We start from the raw sequence: 17,178 nt of genomic DNA, 5'->3' as shown, positions 1-17,178 counted from the left end.
CCCTCCCCTCCGCGCTGGAGATCAAAAAGAAAAACGCCGGAATTGCTTCCCGTGGCACATTTGAAATGGTTTTTCTGACAGTGCAATGCCAAAAGTCATTTACCCCGGCTGCATTTGGCTTTTTTGCTACGAAACGCCGGAGATGTAGTTTTATTATTTTTGTTTGATGTGCATGAGCCATACAGAGGGAGTCATTTAAATTAAGTCATGCGGCTAAAGTGAAAGACTGACACATGCCTTCGACGTAAATTAATAACACTGAATCGTCTATTTTGCATGCGTGTAGCAGCCTGTAATTTAAGGACTCTTGTTGCTAAAGGCTACACCACGGATGCCATTTCCTGCTGAAATAGCTAAAGCAGCAGTGGGTAGAAGTGAACTTTTCACTATATCCTGACAGCAGTGCATGAGACAGGTAATCGGAAAAAAATGATATGCCTCTGTGTCCTCTGGTGGCTTCTGCAAGATTTCACAGACCGGAGGAAAACAACCAATCAGAGGCGAGCTGGAGCATTGTGGTCTCTGAGCAGCTGTCAATCACTCGCAAACTCTGATCAAACGGTCAAACTAGGCAGCGCTGATCAAATATGAATCAATACTCTGTTACTGTAGTTTGACCGTTTAATCGGCGAGTGATTGACAGCTGCCTCCTTTGAATGAACAGCCAATAGGAACGCTCTCTCTCTGAAATGATTGGTCAAAGTCTCCCGTCACGGGTTGATTTTTTAAAGCGTGAAAACAGAGCCATGAGGAGGTTTTAGAAGTCTCTCTCAGAACACTTGAATTACAATATGCTGAAAGGTTATTATGGGGATTTCTTTTCCCAACGATGCCAAAAATATTCTGCACACTGCCGCTTTAAGTCTGATCCTGAGAAGAAGAAGAAGAAGAAAAAAAAGGTGTGGCGAATGTTTAGCATTACCCTCCTGGTAGAAAAAAGTCCCATGCCAAACAGTTTCCCTTCCGAAGCTAATCTCCTATTTGCATATTAAAGGAAATGAAAGACACATACGGAACCATAATCCTTAGCTGTCCTTGTGTTTTTTGTTTTTTCTTTGCACTTTGGTGCAACAAAAAAGGCGACAGAGAGCGTTGCGAACAGCAAAAGGAGGCCTATATCACGCGATTTGGAAATCGCTGAGGGTGGCGTGCACACTAAACATTATAATCAGGCCGTATTTGAATTTCAATGCCGGGGAAATGAAAGGTGTTTTTTTTATTATTTTGGAACAGAACCGGGGTGATTCGGGGCTGGAACTGGGACTTTTTTCCCAGCTGTTTTGCCAGATGTGTTTCCATTAAACCTGGACACACAAATATGCCGAGTCAACAGCTTAATGATCGCCTATAAATAAGGCTTATAATTGATTGTCTTCGCAGGTGCGGAGCAAATTGTAAGGTCAGCGCCCTCGTGAAAAAGAGGGTGTTAATCATTCATCAAGCTATTTGATCGGTTCCTCTTCCGTCACGTGATTTGTTGATGGAGAAGCCGTCCTCTCATTAGGCTGAATGGAAAAAATATTTTGCAGCTAGCAGACTTCACAGTTAAAGCTACGGGCCTCATTACACACGTTCAGAGGCTAGCACTTCAAGAATCAAACTTAATTGGACGCCTGAACATTGCATTTTTATACAGCAATTTATTCTAAGTGTTTTTGATGTCAGATGATATATACGGCTTGGGTGGGGGGGGGGGTCTTCTTCTTCTTCCGTGAGAGGCTGAACGAAGCAGGAACAGTTTAATTACCCTCTGGCAACATCACACGCACAACACGAGCAAAAGGTTGCGGAGAAGATGAGGATTTTTTTTTTTTTAAAATCCCGTTTGGAGGGGGGATGTGCTGAGAAACAGTGTGAGGTCGCGGCGTTGCTTGGCTACCGGAAAGATGCAGGGGATGCGACGCCTACTAACATCTGTAGTGCTTCTCAGTTAGTGGAGATGCTAATAAGAGACTTGAAGCTCTTAGCGGTCGCGACGAAAGGCAAAAAAATCGACAGCACTTCAAGCAGTGTTTTGACTTTAAGAGGCTCCGTCTGTAATGACAGTCCTCTAAGAAACATTTAGAAGCAAACCGGGTGCATCTTCAGGAGTAGAATCCGCCAATCTGTCTTATTTACGTTTCACGGGTTAATAGGATCTAATCGCTTTACAAGGCCACCGGGGCCGTAAAAGCATTTCACGGCTGTTTGACCCGAGAACTTTTCGCCTCTACAGAGCTGCCACTTTACGTCATATAAAAAGAAATAAATGAAACACACTTCTTGTAAATGACACATGATGACGCCCCCCCAGTTTTCTGTCAGAGACACATATGTGAGCTGTGGGGGGAGGCCGTGCTGCGCCGTGATTGGCTGATAAGAGACCAGCTTGTCCCTGGGAGAGGCCTTGGGGATGACAGTGGAACTTAATTAATATGTAGAATTTATCGATCATCGCACTGCAGGGAAATCAACCGCCATCTTCTACCATTTTTTTGGGCCCCGAAGGATCGTAAATAAGAGGTCTTAAATATTTCAACGCGAGCAATAAACACGACGGTGGAATATGTGACGGAACTTCGCTGTAAATCGAGCCAAATGAAATTACAAGGCGAGCTTACAGGGGACGGTTTTGAAAAATTTGGTGCGTCTTAATTATAGTTTTCCTCTTTTTCCAAACAATAGGTGCTGGCGTGCTTTCCTATGGAGGGAATACCAGGCGATTGCTGGCTAATTATAATAAAAATGCTAAGCAGAAGGGGTTTTGAATGGGACCTGCTTGTGTCTTCGGAGCAGTGGTGAGAAAAAAGCCCGGAGAATGGAGCAAAACCTGGTTTGTTTCCAGAACTCCTGCAGTGCGTCAGTCTCCTGCAACCAACAAAGGCGTAGTCCTCGGCAAGCGAGTTTACATCCTTGCATAAAAAAGAAAAAACTGAAAAGCCGCAAACTTGGCAGGACTCCCTTGAGACCTGTAAGGATTCACTGTGCCTCTGCTTGTTGCAGAAATAGGTTGATTGTGCTTTGACCAATCCTAAAAAAAGAATGAAGGGGGGGGAGGAAAAGGAAAGAAAACGTACAAAGAGAACAAGAGGGTAGTGTTTTTTGTTCTTAGCTGTCAATGAGCGACAGGGGGACTGTGAACAGGGAATGAACACAGAGAGAGAGAGAGGATGTGTTCAAACTTTTCCAATAAAAGGAGCGTTGAAGAAAAAGGCCACACGCTGAGTGGCTGGCTGACGCGAGGGAGCTTGACAGCCTCATCAAACGCGACGTTGTTTGGGGAGGCTTCCTTGCATTCACAGGACGTCACCTCTCCGGCGACCGCGGCCTCATTGTGCGGGGCGGGCTAATTAAAAATCCCAATTCATGCGTTTTTTTTCTTTCACCGGAGGCTGGAAAAGGCCACAAACTTCCCATCCAGTGACATTATCAGGCGTCTGGATTTTTCCACTCCGGTACTAACAGGCAAATAATTGGTTTACAAGGTCAAATGGGGGGAATAGAAAATTAGTCAGCTCATCCTACAGTTTTCCTGCTTATCGTTATTTTGACTGGCAACATTATATGTTCGTGTGAAAATGGCAGAGACCCTAGTTACGCATTCTATTACCATCTGTGTCTGGATCCATTACCTGGATAATCATGCGGCCTTATACGTAGCATTCTCAATTAGACTGGTGTGTCTCAGGTCAAGGGAAGCAATGCAGGATAGTCATTTATATCACAATGATATACAATGTGAGGGGTCATGCGTCCATTCACATGTTTTATGCACATTTTGAAGTATCGCATTAGAGAAGCTGTATGGAAACGGCAAAATTCAACAAAACTTCCTCAACTACGGAAAAAAAGTTTTTACGCTCGCTTGAGGCAGCCAGGCAAATTCCGTTACGCTGAAATTATTTGCTCCAAACCAGTTCATGAAAACACGCCAAAATCGCATTTCTTTTTTTGCAACATTTCAAAAGAAATTTGCTTGACAATTGAATGGAAACACGGCTAGTGAAAGCTGGAAGCAGAAATGGGATATAATTAGTATAATCAGCTGATAATAAGAATCATTGTGTTTCTGTTACCTTAGAATGAGTCTGCCATGTTGTACCGCCATGTTTCTACAGTAGCCTAGGATGGACAAACCAAACACTGTTAACTTTTCCTGTTTTGGCCGGAGTCGATAACGTTACTCGCTGCCGTCGCCGCAGCTCTCTCTCTCTTGCTTCACCACTCACTTCCCACGTACACACACACACTCTACGCACTAGCTCTGCTCCAAATGGCTCTAGAGAGGGCTATTTGCATTTTTGCGTTGGCCACAGTAGCTCTCCAACACACTTGGAGAGGCTGCAGTTGGTTGCAATCTCCTCACCTCACCGCTAGACACCACTAGATCCCAAACCTTGCACCTTTAACATGCTTTTTCATATGTTTTCCTCATCTGAAGACAATCTCCAGACACAGATTGCATGTTAATACCAGGTATAAATGTTGACCAATCTCAGTCAGAGTATATTTAAAGATCTATTCTTCAACCCTGAAAATGGGCGCAGATACTTTCACTATTTCGTCTTGAATCTTCAAGAAAACGCCTTAAGGAACAAGACAGCAATAAGGCAAAAAGAAGTTGATTTGTAACAGAAACACTGGAATGCATCACCCTCACTGCGTATTATTACACTCATCGCTTTCAAAACAAGGTTCAAACTGGATGAAAAACTTCACATCCCTTATCCAGGGAGCTTATTAAATCAAGAAAAGTGAATGAACGTTGGCTTTGAGGATCCTTCTTGTGTCAACACTCAGTGCGTGATATTTCTAGCGAGGAAAATGTACCACAAGCCATTTAATTACAGAATAAAGGCATTTGGATGATTCCACCCGCTGACTCTCCGTTTGTGGAAAAACACTCATTACTGTATTGAACAGTTGTCTATAATCCGAATCCCTGCCCGGTATAGAAAGCTATAATCCCTGCAATATAAATCTGCTTTCCATTGATTTACTTATCTTCCATCCCATCGCCTTAATAAAATACAACTTCCCTGTGATTCCTGCACATGGACAGAAACCTCCTCAAGATATGACATTTTCAGCTTTTTTACACAGACGTGTTTGAAAAAGGTGAAAAGATCATCTTTTGTCCCAAGCCGTCAAAATCAAGAGAAATGAACCCTGAGTACGTCCTTGGTTATACAATGCATTCTGTTGAACACAGATGGCTACAAAAAAAAAGCTAATGCATGCCCTTCAAAACGGAGGAAAGAATTTAAAGTGTGAGTAAAAGTAGCTTCTTGAAAAACCATTAATCTGAACTGTAACTCTGCATACCAGAAATGGTTCAGAAATATATGCTTTTTTTTTAATGCTTCAGGCTGCTTTTAAAAGTCTGTAAATTGAAAAAAAAAAAAGGTGAAGTATGAGGCTAATCATAGCGGCTGATGAAGTTGGAAAATGACAAGAGACAGTGTTGCCATGCAAATCAATGAACTCCCCTCAGAAATCAAACTTAACCGAGTTGCGTCCGTCCAAAACAAAGTTAGCGCGCCAATCAATAGAAAACCAATGTACTCTGAGAGTCGCAACACTGGGGATAAAAAAAGAAATCGAACGGCTCGGAGATTGCGGAGGTCGAGACAAGTGGAAATCAAATTACCAGTTTGTCTGATTTCCACAAATGACGGGAAAAAAACCTGTCTTTTTTAACAGGAGGAGATCTCGCAAGGAGGGATATGAGCTATCATCTAGTCCACTCAAGCAGATACTGCAGGTGTGTAATTTAGCATAGGATTTGGTCTACATGTTAGGTTTTCGAATTAGATAAGCAAACAGAAATCACAGCAGAAAGGTACATGAATGATCGGGTTTTTGGTAAAAAAAAAACAGCCTCTCGGTTTTAAACCAGTTGAAATCGAATGATGATTATGGGATTAGGCGTGAGTGTATTGCTTTAATTATCCTGTGAGACATCTATCCGTCTCCTCAGCGATCCTGTCTGGCCTCCGGGAGAAAGTCGCCAATCAATGGCGGCAATAACTATCGCTTTCTATGCACGGGAGGGTTGAGGGGAGATGTTGGGTGAGACATAAAGACAGGGCAAGGTTACTGACTTGCATAAACATCTTGTGCTAAGATTGCTAGATGGATGCATGCAGGCGAAGAGCGACGCAGAGTGAGGGGGAGTACCCGCACGGATTAATCACGCGGTGCAGCCCCGGGTTAAAATGTGTGATATTTTTGGGTACAGTCCCATCGCCGCCTCCAGGCGATTTGCATAGTACTGAGAGATTACAGCTTCATTTCCCCCCGTCGCTCAGCTTCGTGAGAGGCAAGCAGTCAAGAGGAATTAAAAATCATTTCCGGGACTGTTCGCGTCCAAATTAGGGCCTTAACTCATTACAAATATATATTTTTTCTGTAGGGAGTTTTATTTCCCCTAAAGTCCTCTTCCTTAAAACCTGAGAGCCAGATTTCCTTAAATTAAGCAGTGGCCAGCCTTCTCCGTGTTTAAATCCTCTTTCGGACTAAAGCTCATTATCATCCACACATATAATCTCCCAAATTGGTACCAAACGCCCCGGCTGTTTAAAGTGGGCCGCGATAATTTGCTAAGGGAGCCTGAAATGAACGTATTATCTTTCAGAGGGAAATATTAAACTGGAGATAATGCAATATATATTGTGTTTAATGTTGAATGCCTGCAGACGGTTGAGGTTCCAAGACAGTGAACAGAACAACAAATGAAGGTGGGAGGAAAATTGAAATGTTTCACTCAGTGTATTTGTATATATTTCACATTTTAACCCTTTAGTTTTCAGCTCAAAGGTTGATAATGTTCGATTTTATAGCCTTTAAAGGTCCCATATCATGCTAATTTTCAGGTTCATACTTGTATTTTATGTTTCTACTAGAACATGTTTCCATGCTTTAATGTTCAAAAACAACTTTATTTTCCTCATACTGTCTGCCTGAATATACCTATATTTACTCTCTGTCTGAAACGATCCGTTTTAGTGCATTTCAACGGAATTGCGTTGCTAGGCAACAGCTTAGGTCCATGTTTACTTACTGTCAGCTGATGTTATTTACATACACTGCAGCAGGAAATACACTGGGACACATTTAGAACGCTTACGTTTGAAACTGTGAAATGGTCTAAATATTGTAGATTTGTGACATCACAAATGGACAGAAAACTGTATCTTATTAAATAAAACAAACTGCATAATTTGCAGTTGATAAAAGGCAATAAATCATAATATGTCTTATCGCAATACTCAGCATATTGCAAAATAAGATCGTATCGTGGGGCCTCTGGTGATTCCAACCCCCTAAAATAAATCATAATTATTTAAAGGGGGGCGGATAAAATGTCAATTTCTGTCTGAAGTAAAAGCTGTTTTAATGGTGACATCTCAACTAGAGAGGATCATGCAAAAGGAACAGGAATAACAATCATGTTTGCACATTTAAGATGCCACAAAATCAATAAAAATGCAGCCAGAAACATGCACTAAAAGATAACTGCGTTTGGGGACATGTATGCTTGATTGACAGGTGTCAGAGCCTATTAGCTCCACCCACACTTCCGCCCCATTTCCCAAATCTGGATTTCAGTAAACCTAAATCCAATCATCCCGGAGGCTTCACACGCCTATGGGGTAATATTCTTCCACAGTCGATGCCTTAAACCCAAATGTGTCAAATAAATAAAAAAAATAGCTGTAATCGGATACGTCTTTGATCCACACACGGACGCTTTAAACAACCTACAGCTGCACGCCATATCTGCAGCCCTCTGCACCGCTTCCCTGGCATTTTTCTCAATTGCTGTGGTGTTGTAACATTATTACAGGTCAGGAAGCAGGCCACGGAGAGGCTATTCCGCTCATAAATCAGGTGATTGATCGTCATCCATCTCGCTACGGAGGGCCGTGACATGTGTCCCCCAACCTGGAACACATATCCGTAGTAACCCCCCTCCCCTTGGTTGTCGAGAGGCTTATATCTGGCACACTTGTTGAGTCGCTTCTCTCTCTCCCTCTCTCTCTCTCCGAGCAGCGGGAGGGAAAACAACTCCATGTGGCAAGCCATTTCATTTCTAATATCATGTGTGTGATCAATCTCCCCCCGCGATGAACGGGCGGCGCGGTGGAGGCAATCATTCAGCGTTTGTGGCAGGTATGTGGTATTGACCGAGGGGAAGATGAACCGCGGGTATACACGGATGTGTGCCTCTGAGTGTGTGTGACGGAGAGAGAGGAGAGGGGAGGGGGAGAAGAGGGCTTGAGTTTCAGCTTTCAGTTTTCAACCACAGCTTTAGTTTTGTTTTAGAACGATTCTAAACTTTATTTTGAGCCTTTACATCAAAAGCTGTTACCACTGACAACCTCAAGTGGTGTGTAGTTGATCTGATGGCACTTTTATATTAATATCAATAAGATTTTTATGACTTTAACCCTTTGAACTCTGCATTAGAAATGGTCCGCCAGGATCTTGCAAACAACGATCTCCCGCGTAGTTTTCATTTGTAAAAGAAAAGGCATAGTAGAAAGGGCCTTCTTTCTCCTTCAAAGTTCTTCCTGATAGCTTCCTGCCATATTTAACGTCCTTTAATATCAATTACAAAGTCAAATGGGTTGTCATAATTGAATTTGTGCCGTGCGCTGACGTCCCCCGTTAGGAATCACTGTCTTGTCCAATTAGCAGGAGCCTTATTATTGGCCAAATTGCGAGTAGCCCCATTAATGTAGGGGGGGGAGAGATCCTATCCTTTAGCTGACATGTTAATGTTGACATCCTCCCGGAGTTGCGCGTCGCGACGGGTGTGAGGACTGTAAATTGAACCGACTGTCAGGATGTCCTTGATTCTTCCTCCCTGCGAGAGCGTAAAGTCTGGGGGAAAAAATATATGTTGTGGACCTACTGTAGCGGCAGTAGATAAATACACGGGTGGAGAGACGGATGATGAGCGGCTGCTCTCTAATGGGAACCAAGGTCTTGTTGCGGTGGCGTGTTTTATTTACAGCTACTCTTCATCAGAGTGACACGCCGGGCCCTCGGACCATCCTTAATAGAAACTAGAAGGGGATTCCATTTCCAAACCGCGGCTTTTTACGTATGCATGAATAACAGAGTGATGCATCCGCTGTGAGGGAGCGTTATGGGTAATGCATTGCTGGAATTACTGGGGAAAGGTAAGCATCATTTGTCTGGGGACTCATCAATGTCAGGTGAAGATATGGGGACTAATGACTGCACAGCAGCGGGGAGGAGAGAGGCCAAATCTGTCTCAATCAACGTCAAGGAATATGATTGTGGATCTACAACTGTCATCACTGAGGGGGACATGTGTTAACAGTTTTGTTAAGGGGAGACTTTTAGTGAATATAAATGTTTCCTGCACTGCAGCAAGTAAACTTTTAAAATGCTGAGTGGACCAAAAAGCTGTTTATTTGTTTGTTTGTTTTTGGAAAAATGACAAGCGATTGTTCAGAATAGACGGAGCTATTGTCCCTGCAGCGTCCACAGGGGTAAATGGTCGGTGGCTGACTGTGACGCCGTACCCGGTTTGCCTCATTAGAAATCAACCATGAACAATACAAACTCTTGACAGCCCCATTTTGGAGCGGTTTCCTAACTGCTGTGTTGATTTGGGGGACACAAAAGCACAATATTTCCGTTTTCTTACAAATCAGATGAATGGTGGAATAAATCAAGCATGAGTGGATTCAAAGAGGACATTCACTGAATATTAGGGCTGGGACGATTCACCTATCCTCATATTCAAAACTATCACGATACTAGGGTGCAGATTCGATAAGTATTGGTATTTTTAAGAATTGCGATTTATTGTGATCAACTTTTTTAACACTAGACCATAGGAAAAAGTTTAAATCATACACTCCTAGGGACTTTTACTTTGAAAATCTCTAAATTAATACAGTAAAAATGTTTGATTTTCAGCGTGTTTGTAGTGAGAGATGTCCTGAAGTCAAATATATCAGTCATTGTCAGGTATAATGACCATTTGACCACGGAGATGAGAGTGACGGCTGGCTCGACTGCACATTACCGCAATACGATAACGTTTCCTGTCCATGACAGAGTTAGTATGCAGCTTTAGCCGTGATGTCTAGCTCTGCTTTTCCTGGAATGTGTGAAACCCAAAGTGTTTCCAGACTTTACTGGATGTGTAGTGTTTACCACTTTGGATTTAACATGTGAGGGTGCAGGTCGTATCCACACGGACCCTCCGCCGTTTTCAACTTTCTTGTTCTCGGGTCGCTGCGGTTTGTTTTGGTTGACGGATACGGAACGGATATGACGTCACACTACTCAGACTACAACAATAAAAGCGGTAACTTCCTTCTACCTCTGCAGAGACTCAAATAAAGCAAATATATTGATTCTGGCATTAAAAAAATTTCCAAATCGTAAAAAAAACCTGTTTTTTTCCCCATCCCACTGAATATTAATCATATTTTGGCCAAAAATAGAAAGCCAGATCATGACAAAAAGACAGCAGGTCCCATCCTCAAAACAGTCATGCTGTAAAAGTGCTCCTAAGTAAGCGGCGTCGCAGCAAATCCCCGGGGATAACAGCAACTCCTGATGCCTGGGAAGTACTAGAAGCTGCATGGAGTACAACTGAACACCAAAAATAAGAAGCACAGCAGAGTTCACGGCCTAGTGCGGAAAAACGGCGATGCCCGTGAAATAAATTAGAAAGCTACTACCGTATTTAGGGAAAATGTTCTGTTTAGCCGCTTTTGCAATGCCCTTTTATTCCATTCTGTATTCAGGTCTGCCAAAAGTCACCCTCAGTAGCTCCCTCTCACTCTGATTGTAAACCATGTTCAGAGGTGAGAAAAAGAATAAATGCATAGTTATTACTTCAGAGAGTCAGAAAGTGAGACCTTACATGAACTCTCCAGTTTCTATTTCGTATCAAATTAAATGTGGCTGTGTAGTGCACAAAAAGAGGATTCTGCTCCTTTCTGCTCGCTGTGCCGAATAACCAAACGGGCGCTTTTAGGATTTCTCACACGACGCTTCCAAGCAGCGATTGTATATTAGTATGGAACAAGTGGCCAACAAGGGAGCTGATTGTGTGTTTAAGACAATAACAGCAACAGAGAACAGAAAAACAAGAATAGGAAGTGCAACAGAAATAGACCAACAAAGCTAGACTCTTCTGATTATTCCAAACAGATTTCCTAATCAATCATTTTCACAGCCATCTTGTTCTTTTCCAGGAACACTGCAGTCCATACAGTACATTTATACCACATTCATATATGGGAGCTGCTATGTGCAACCAAAGGGCTCTAGTGTTGCTCTACAGAAAGAAGCAAATCATTGTTAAGTGTCTTGTTGAAGGCCAATTTCACAGTAGTTGTGTCACTTGTTGACTGATTTTTAGACCTCACGCCATATCTGTTAAACTGCGATGTGCGTTCTGACCACAAACAAATACGAATACTGATTTACAAGCAAATGGGATTTCAAGTCAGTTCATGTCAGGTTTCATGTCAGTACTCATTTTTCTACAGTACCACAAGTACCTTCAGGGTTCAAGACGAATGGCGTCACGGCGTCCCGGAGACAATAAAAAATGTGCTTGGGACGCAATAAACTCACTATCGACGCGTCCAGGGGACGAACCCTATTTCCCTGATAATGTTACATAGCGAACAACAAATCCGTGTCGAAATCATCATCATTATGATGCGTTCAGACTCTATTCAGTAAAAATGAGTATTGGGCAAAGGTAAATTCTAACCTTATCATTATGTGTTCAAATGTAATCTTGTAAAATGTAGTTATAGCAATATAAAATAGATAATAGAGAGGGAATTATGATTCTTAACAAAAAACAGTATGCAAATGGTAATAAAGGAGTGGATGTTGATGTACATAGGATTCATTGTATTACTTTTGTTTTTACCATGGTATCGAATTGGTATTGAGAATCGTGGAATTTCACCGGTATTGGTATTGACTACTACATTTCTGGTATCGTGACATCCCTAATAGCAATGAAACAAATACATACAGTGCTGTTACAACTATGTACAACAGAAGAAAATCTCCTTGATTCAGGATCATAATCAAAGAGTTGATTTCTACATTCATTTGTCAGAAACTGATCCGATTTGTACGCGGACAATAGCCTCAATAAACCAGAATGCAATGCAGCCACAAGATGCTTCACGACCAATACACGTCATCACAAGATATCTGCTGGAATGAATTGTACATTGAAGATCACTGACTGAGTATATAACAATGTAAGAGCATCCAAGAGTGGGGTTTTACTCCAACATCTGACTTGATGTGCTGTTTTAAGCAGAAATATACATAATTATTCTGTTCACTCAACCATTCAGGCCATATCAGCATTCTAACAAAGAGGAACCACAGCAGAGGACAAATGGATACCTTCTCCTGCTTATGCACGCCGAGGATTAGTATGGCAGATATGCATTGTATGTTTTTGCACTGTTCCACCCCGAGTACAAATGCAGACAAAGCATTACTCAGAGACGGGTGTTTTGAATTTAATCATCTACAGATAATAGCCGTGCACATGCAGCACTGTGCGGGGCCTTTCTGGAGTTGATGTGTGTGTTTGTGTGGAAGTGTGAGCCCGGTGAAAGCAAGTGAGATAGTGGATTCATTGTTCCTGAGGGAGTCAATCAAGCCATTTAATTTCCTTTAATGAGCCGACACTTACAGGTTTGATTGTCTACAGTGGATTTGTTTTAACAAAGGGGTACGGATGGAAAACACCACATGTTTACAGAGTTGGGAGTCGTCTTATTAGAGATTAAATCAGTAATTTGTTTGATCAATTTCAGCTGGATCCCTGTATTTTCCTGAGGAAATTGTAGATACAAAGCAAGAGGCTTTTAACGGTTTGGATTTAAAAGGCAGGTCCCTATTATTATTATCATTTTTTTAGTTTTTTTTATCATCCTGTAGCTTCCCAGTGGTGTTCCTTAAGTATTCAAATCCGAACATGCAAATTTTGGTCAAAGTACGTATGTTTTAGCGTCAAAATGCTATTTTACAAAGCCCTTCTAAAAACTTTTTCCCACGTGACCCGATGTAGAATTCTTCAGGATGACGCTGCTACATGTGCAGTAAATATACATCCGTATATTCAGTGTATTAACATCACATACAGTAACTTAGATGGCAATTGGCATGCTCCCAGTTTGGAAAAGCAGACAGAAGTACTGGTGTGGAAGCTAAGCAATGTACTGCAGCGGTTCAGATCAGAAAGTTGCACAAAAACCTTTTTTAGCCTTTTTTTAAGTAGCTAAAATTCTTCCACAGACGCTTTACCATGCCGTCAGACAACCCTTTCCGACAGCTGCATGACCCAACCAAAGCTTAAATCGTCTCATATTGCATTGCATTGCTCTTCCCAGTGGTGTATATGACATGTAAGTAGTGCCAGGCGATCAGAGGAAGCCATACTGCAAGTGAGATTTTAAATGAGATCCAATCTACAATATAAATATTACCAAACAAAATGGAAAAGTGCCATCTCATAAACAAAGGAAACCTAAAACGCTTCTTTGGAAATATACCTGCTATGACACCAGGATATTCACCTTCCCGCCCCCGCTGTTTCTTTCCATTCCATGAAAAAAAAAATTATAGGGATGCAATTTCAAACTGGCTTTCATTGCCCAGAATCCCTTTTTACAACGGCGCTCTAACTTACAACGCAGCATGGCTTCTAATAAAGCCGTACGAGGTAAAAGAAGAGGAACAAAAGGACGGAGGTCTGGCTCGGATAGGGGCGTTCATTTATCAGTGGACAACGTTTCAAATCCTTGCCCTGGGCAATGGCTCGTGAAGCGTCCGATGAGATAGCCCGTGGGGACTTCTGCTGGAAAAGCAGAAAGCCCTTTGATGAGCCTTGGGCCATTTCTGCACCTGTGTCTAATATGCATGGGTAAAAAACCCAGACGCAAGCAGCCTCTGGATAGACAAAAAAAAACTGCAAAAGGCTTACTTTATGTTTCATGTTAGTGGATTGTTCCTCCACCTCTACGCGTCTATCCTCTCGGAGAAAGTAATTATTTCTGTGGAGTCATGAGGTATTAGTGCCACAACCATGTAAATACTTCCTATAAAGGCCACAGCTGCATCCTTTGATGCTTCGTGGATCCAGAAAGCAAAAGATCATTGGCTCACCTCCTCTCTGCAGTACTACTGAACTGTGATCATTGCATCTACTGGAACAATTGATTGCGCTCAAATAACATGGACACACATATGTAAAGAAAACAAAGCCAAAACCAGAATGTAATTAACTAAAATCTGATTTAAGCCGCAGATAATGAAGGCAAAAGTTAATGTAATTAAGAGGTGTGTTGCAAACCCTTCAACGCAAAACATGTTCTGGTTATCTTCTACAACAAAACAAGAGTATACCGTGCAACTGATCTGCAAAGATCAACAACGGAATATCCCATCGTCACTCGCAGAAATCTCAAATTGAGTGTTTGTGGACTTAAAAATCAAGCTGTTAAAAGACAGGACAGCCCTGGTTGTCCTCCAAGTACAACAGCACAAGGACACGTGATCCTCCTGCTGTTGACTGAAACATAATTTCAGGCAATGAAAAGAAGAGCCTTGAAATATTGGTAGGTTTGAGGGATTGAAATGTGCACCAATTTATGTAGCTGTAGATGTGGACACTCACTATTTGGCATTTCCCCCATTGTGTTTTCGGGAAAGGAAAGGAAGACATAATATGTGTGGTAAAAAAGAAGACTTACCTGAGCCTCTCTTCGACACCACTTTCAGGCAATGGACCACAACGGCATGAAGCAGGATCAGAAGAGGAATGGGAGCTTTCATTTTTTACCAGTCCTACAAGGAAACAAAAAAGCTTGATTTTTATTCCGTACCGAGACAGCCTGCGAATATCCGTCCAAAACATCAACAAAACAAAAAAACAAAAAAGCAGAGATAATGATTTTGGCAGGAGATGCTCAATCAAGGCTCAAATAAAAAAAAAAAAAAAAAAAGCTGTGAGTTTCTGAGCCAATAATTACAGAAAGTTTTTACAAGACCTAAGGTCAGCTGGAAAAGATCCAACGCCCGTATGTGCAAATTCTGCTCCCCAAAGTGTTTGTCTGCCTCGGCTTTATTTATACCAATGGCTCTTCAGGGACTTACTGTATAATGAGGGGGAGGCTGTTGATGATACAAATGTCAAGATGCATCTCTATCAAGACGGACCTGGCTTTGCAGCTTTGTCAACTGCCTACAACACTAATCCAGCTTCTCTCCCGACCAATATGACATAATCAGGTCTCCACTTAGATCAGGATATCGCTCCGTTATCATACAGGTTTTCTTACATTACAGGGAAGCTGTATGTGACGGTGGATAGAACGGAATGTGGCCTAATATACTGAGAACTATCAAAAGTGATGTTGGTAATGACGGAAATGGTGATAATGGGAATAACATGATAATTCACTTGATGTCAGTCAAACACCGTATCACAGAAATGTCAAAGAACGACAGGTAATTTAGAAACTGTATCTTCAGCTCATCGTAAAAATAAAATGCCTAGCACATTATCATGTTATTCATACACCTTTTCGGGTGACCGGGCTGAAAAAAAAATATCGGCCAATTCAGAGTTATAAGACTTTTTTTTTTTACAATTTTGGTATTTAATGTTGGTCAGGCAGATTTTTTATCTCTGCATTCACAGATCTACATAAATCCATGACGAGCCGTGCAGTTATTGAAAAATAATGTGTGGTAACATGTTATATCTCATAACAGCACAGGTTGGAGTGATCTAGTTTACACCACAGCTATACCAACGATTGAAATATACATATTGGTTATTCACATCATACAATACAAGCCTTGGAATAGATATTTGTTTCATTAAGAAAAATAATGAGGCTGCATTGTGAGGATCATGCGCATTATCTGATAATAATGCAGGCCCTCTTTATCCAATATAAAATAGGACTCTAAAGTTCTAAATGAAAGTTTTAGTAAGTCACATTTTGCAACCAGCTACAGTAACAGTATTCCTCAGTGATACGCTCATCACACCCCTCCATGTGTGTATAATTCTTCTTCTTGTTTGGCTACCAGTTACCCTCATTGCCATAGGCAAAAGTGCCATCTCTGCTACGGCTCGTCAACATGTCCATGTAGGCTACAAGTGCGCATCCATTGGCATTTCAGTCACGACAAAGCTGCTTCACATAGATTCCACAAAGCTGCATCAGAATGCCTTTGAGGGGAAACCCTGAAAAGCCACAATAACCCTCGAGACACTCGCAGTGGCATGCGAAACTGGCCAGTGGCCAAACAAGGCGACATTGCCGCGTTCTCCTCGTCAAAGGCCCATTGTCGTCAGCCCCTTGCTTTCTGCAACCAATGCCACCTCAGAAAAGCTGAACGCCACCGCACAAAAATCTTATCTTTTTAATTAGTTTTCCATGTTGGGGCGCAAGTCTGCAACATTAGCACAAAAGCTGCGGTGTCTTGCTTTGGTTTCAACACAGAGGAAACGACTGAATCGCCAGTTCTGCTCCGTATTCCTCCAGTTTACAGTGATATCCTAGACACTAAAGCAACCACTTATTATCGCTGAAAAAGGTTAACAACGTGCTCTTGCGACGCGAGGTAATTAATTTTTTTGTTGGTACCAACTATACTGATGAGCAGTAAGTCATGTTCCGTTGGGTGCGCTGATCATACACTATGCCTGCATGTGTGCAGAGAGCAAAAATTGTGGATTATGGGATTAAATATATTAAAGAATCACACATGAAGACGTGACATAGTGCTTTGCTTTAAGCTTGTGCGCAGCCGTTGAGAGGGAAATGACTCCAGAAGACAGGTTTCACAAAGGACACTGATCTCACAGGGTTTTTTTTTTTTTCTCTTATGTTATTTGTGTCTTTTCCATGGGCAATTAAGAAGTATAGGGTGTAGATTTGAATGTAAATATAATTGAAATACCAGTATATACTATACTAAACAGTAAAAAAAACATAGCCCTGGAATAGGGCCCAGTGCTTAATTATGATTTGAAAAGAGGAACTACCTGTAATCATTCAGAGCCTGCAACTAATGATTATTTTCATGATTGATTAATCTGTAGATTATTTTCATGATTAATCAAACAGTAATTTGGTCTAT

General features: G+C 41.7%; 1 protein-coding gene across 2 annotated transcripts in view; it reads right to left on the bottom strand.

The window, feature by feature from the left end:
• Positions 1-17,178, bottom strand: part of LOC141763039 (interleukin-1 receptor accessory protein-like 1) — a 258,379-nt gene that overhangs the window by 223,004 nt on the left and 18,197 nt on the right. For both annotated transcript variants that reach the window (XM_074627288.1, XM_074627287.1), the window contains exon 2: positions 14,775-14,868. In XM_074627288.1, coding sequence (XP_074483389.1) covers positions 14,775-14,856 — 82 coding nt within the window. In that variant the 5' untranslated portion in view covers positions 14,857-14,868. The remainder of the gene's footprint in view (positions 1-14,774; positions 14,869-17,178) is intronic.

The sequence above is a fragment of the Sebastes fasciatus genome, chromosome 24 (assembly GCF_043250625.1).
Source record: "Sebastes fasciatus isolate fSebFas1 chromosome 24, fSebFas1.pri, whole genome shotgun sequence".
NCBI lineage: Eukaryota > Metazoa > Chordata > Actinopteri > Perciformes > Sebastidae > Sebastes > Sebastes fasciatus.
Note: the sequence above shows the minus strand (reverse complement) of the source record. Positions and strands in the feature narration are given on the sequence as shown.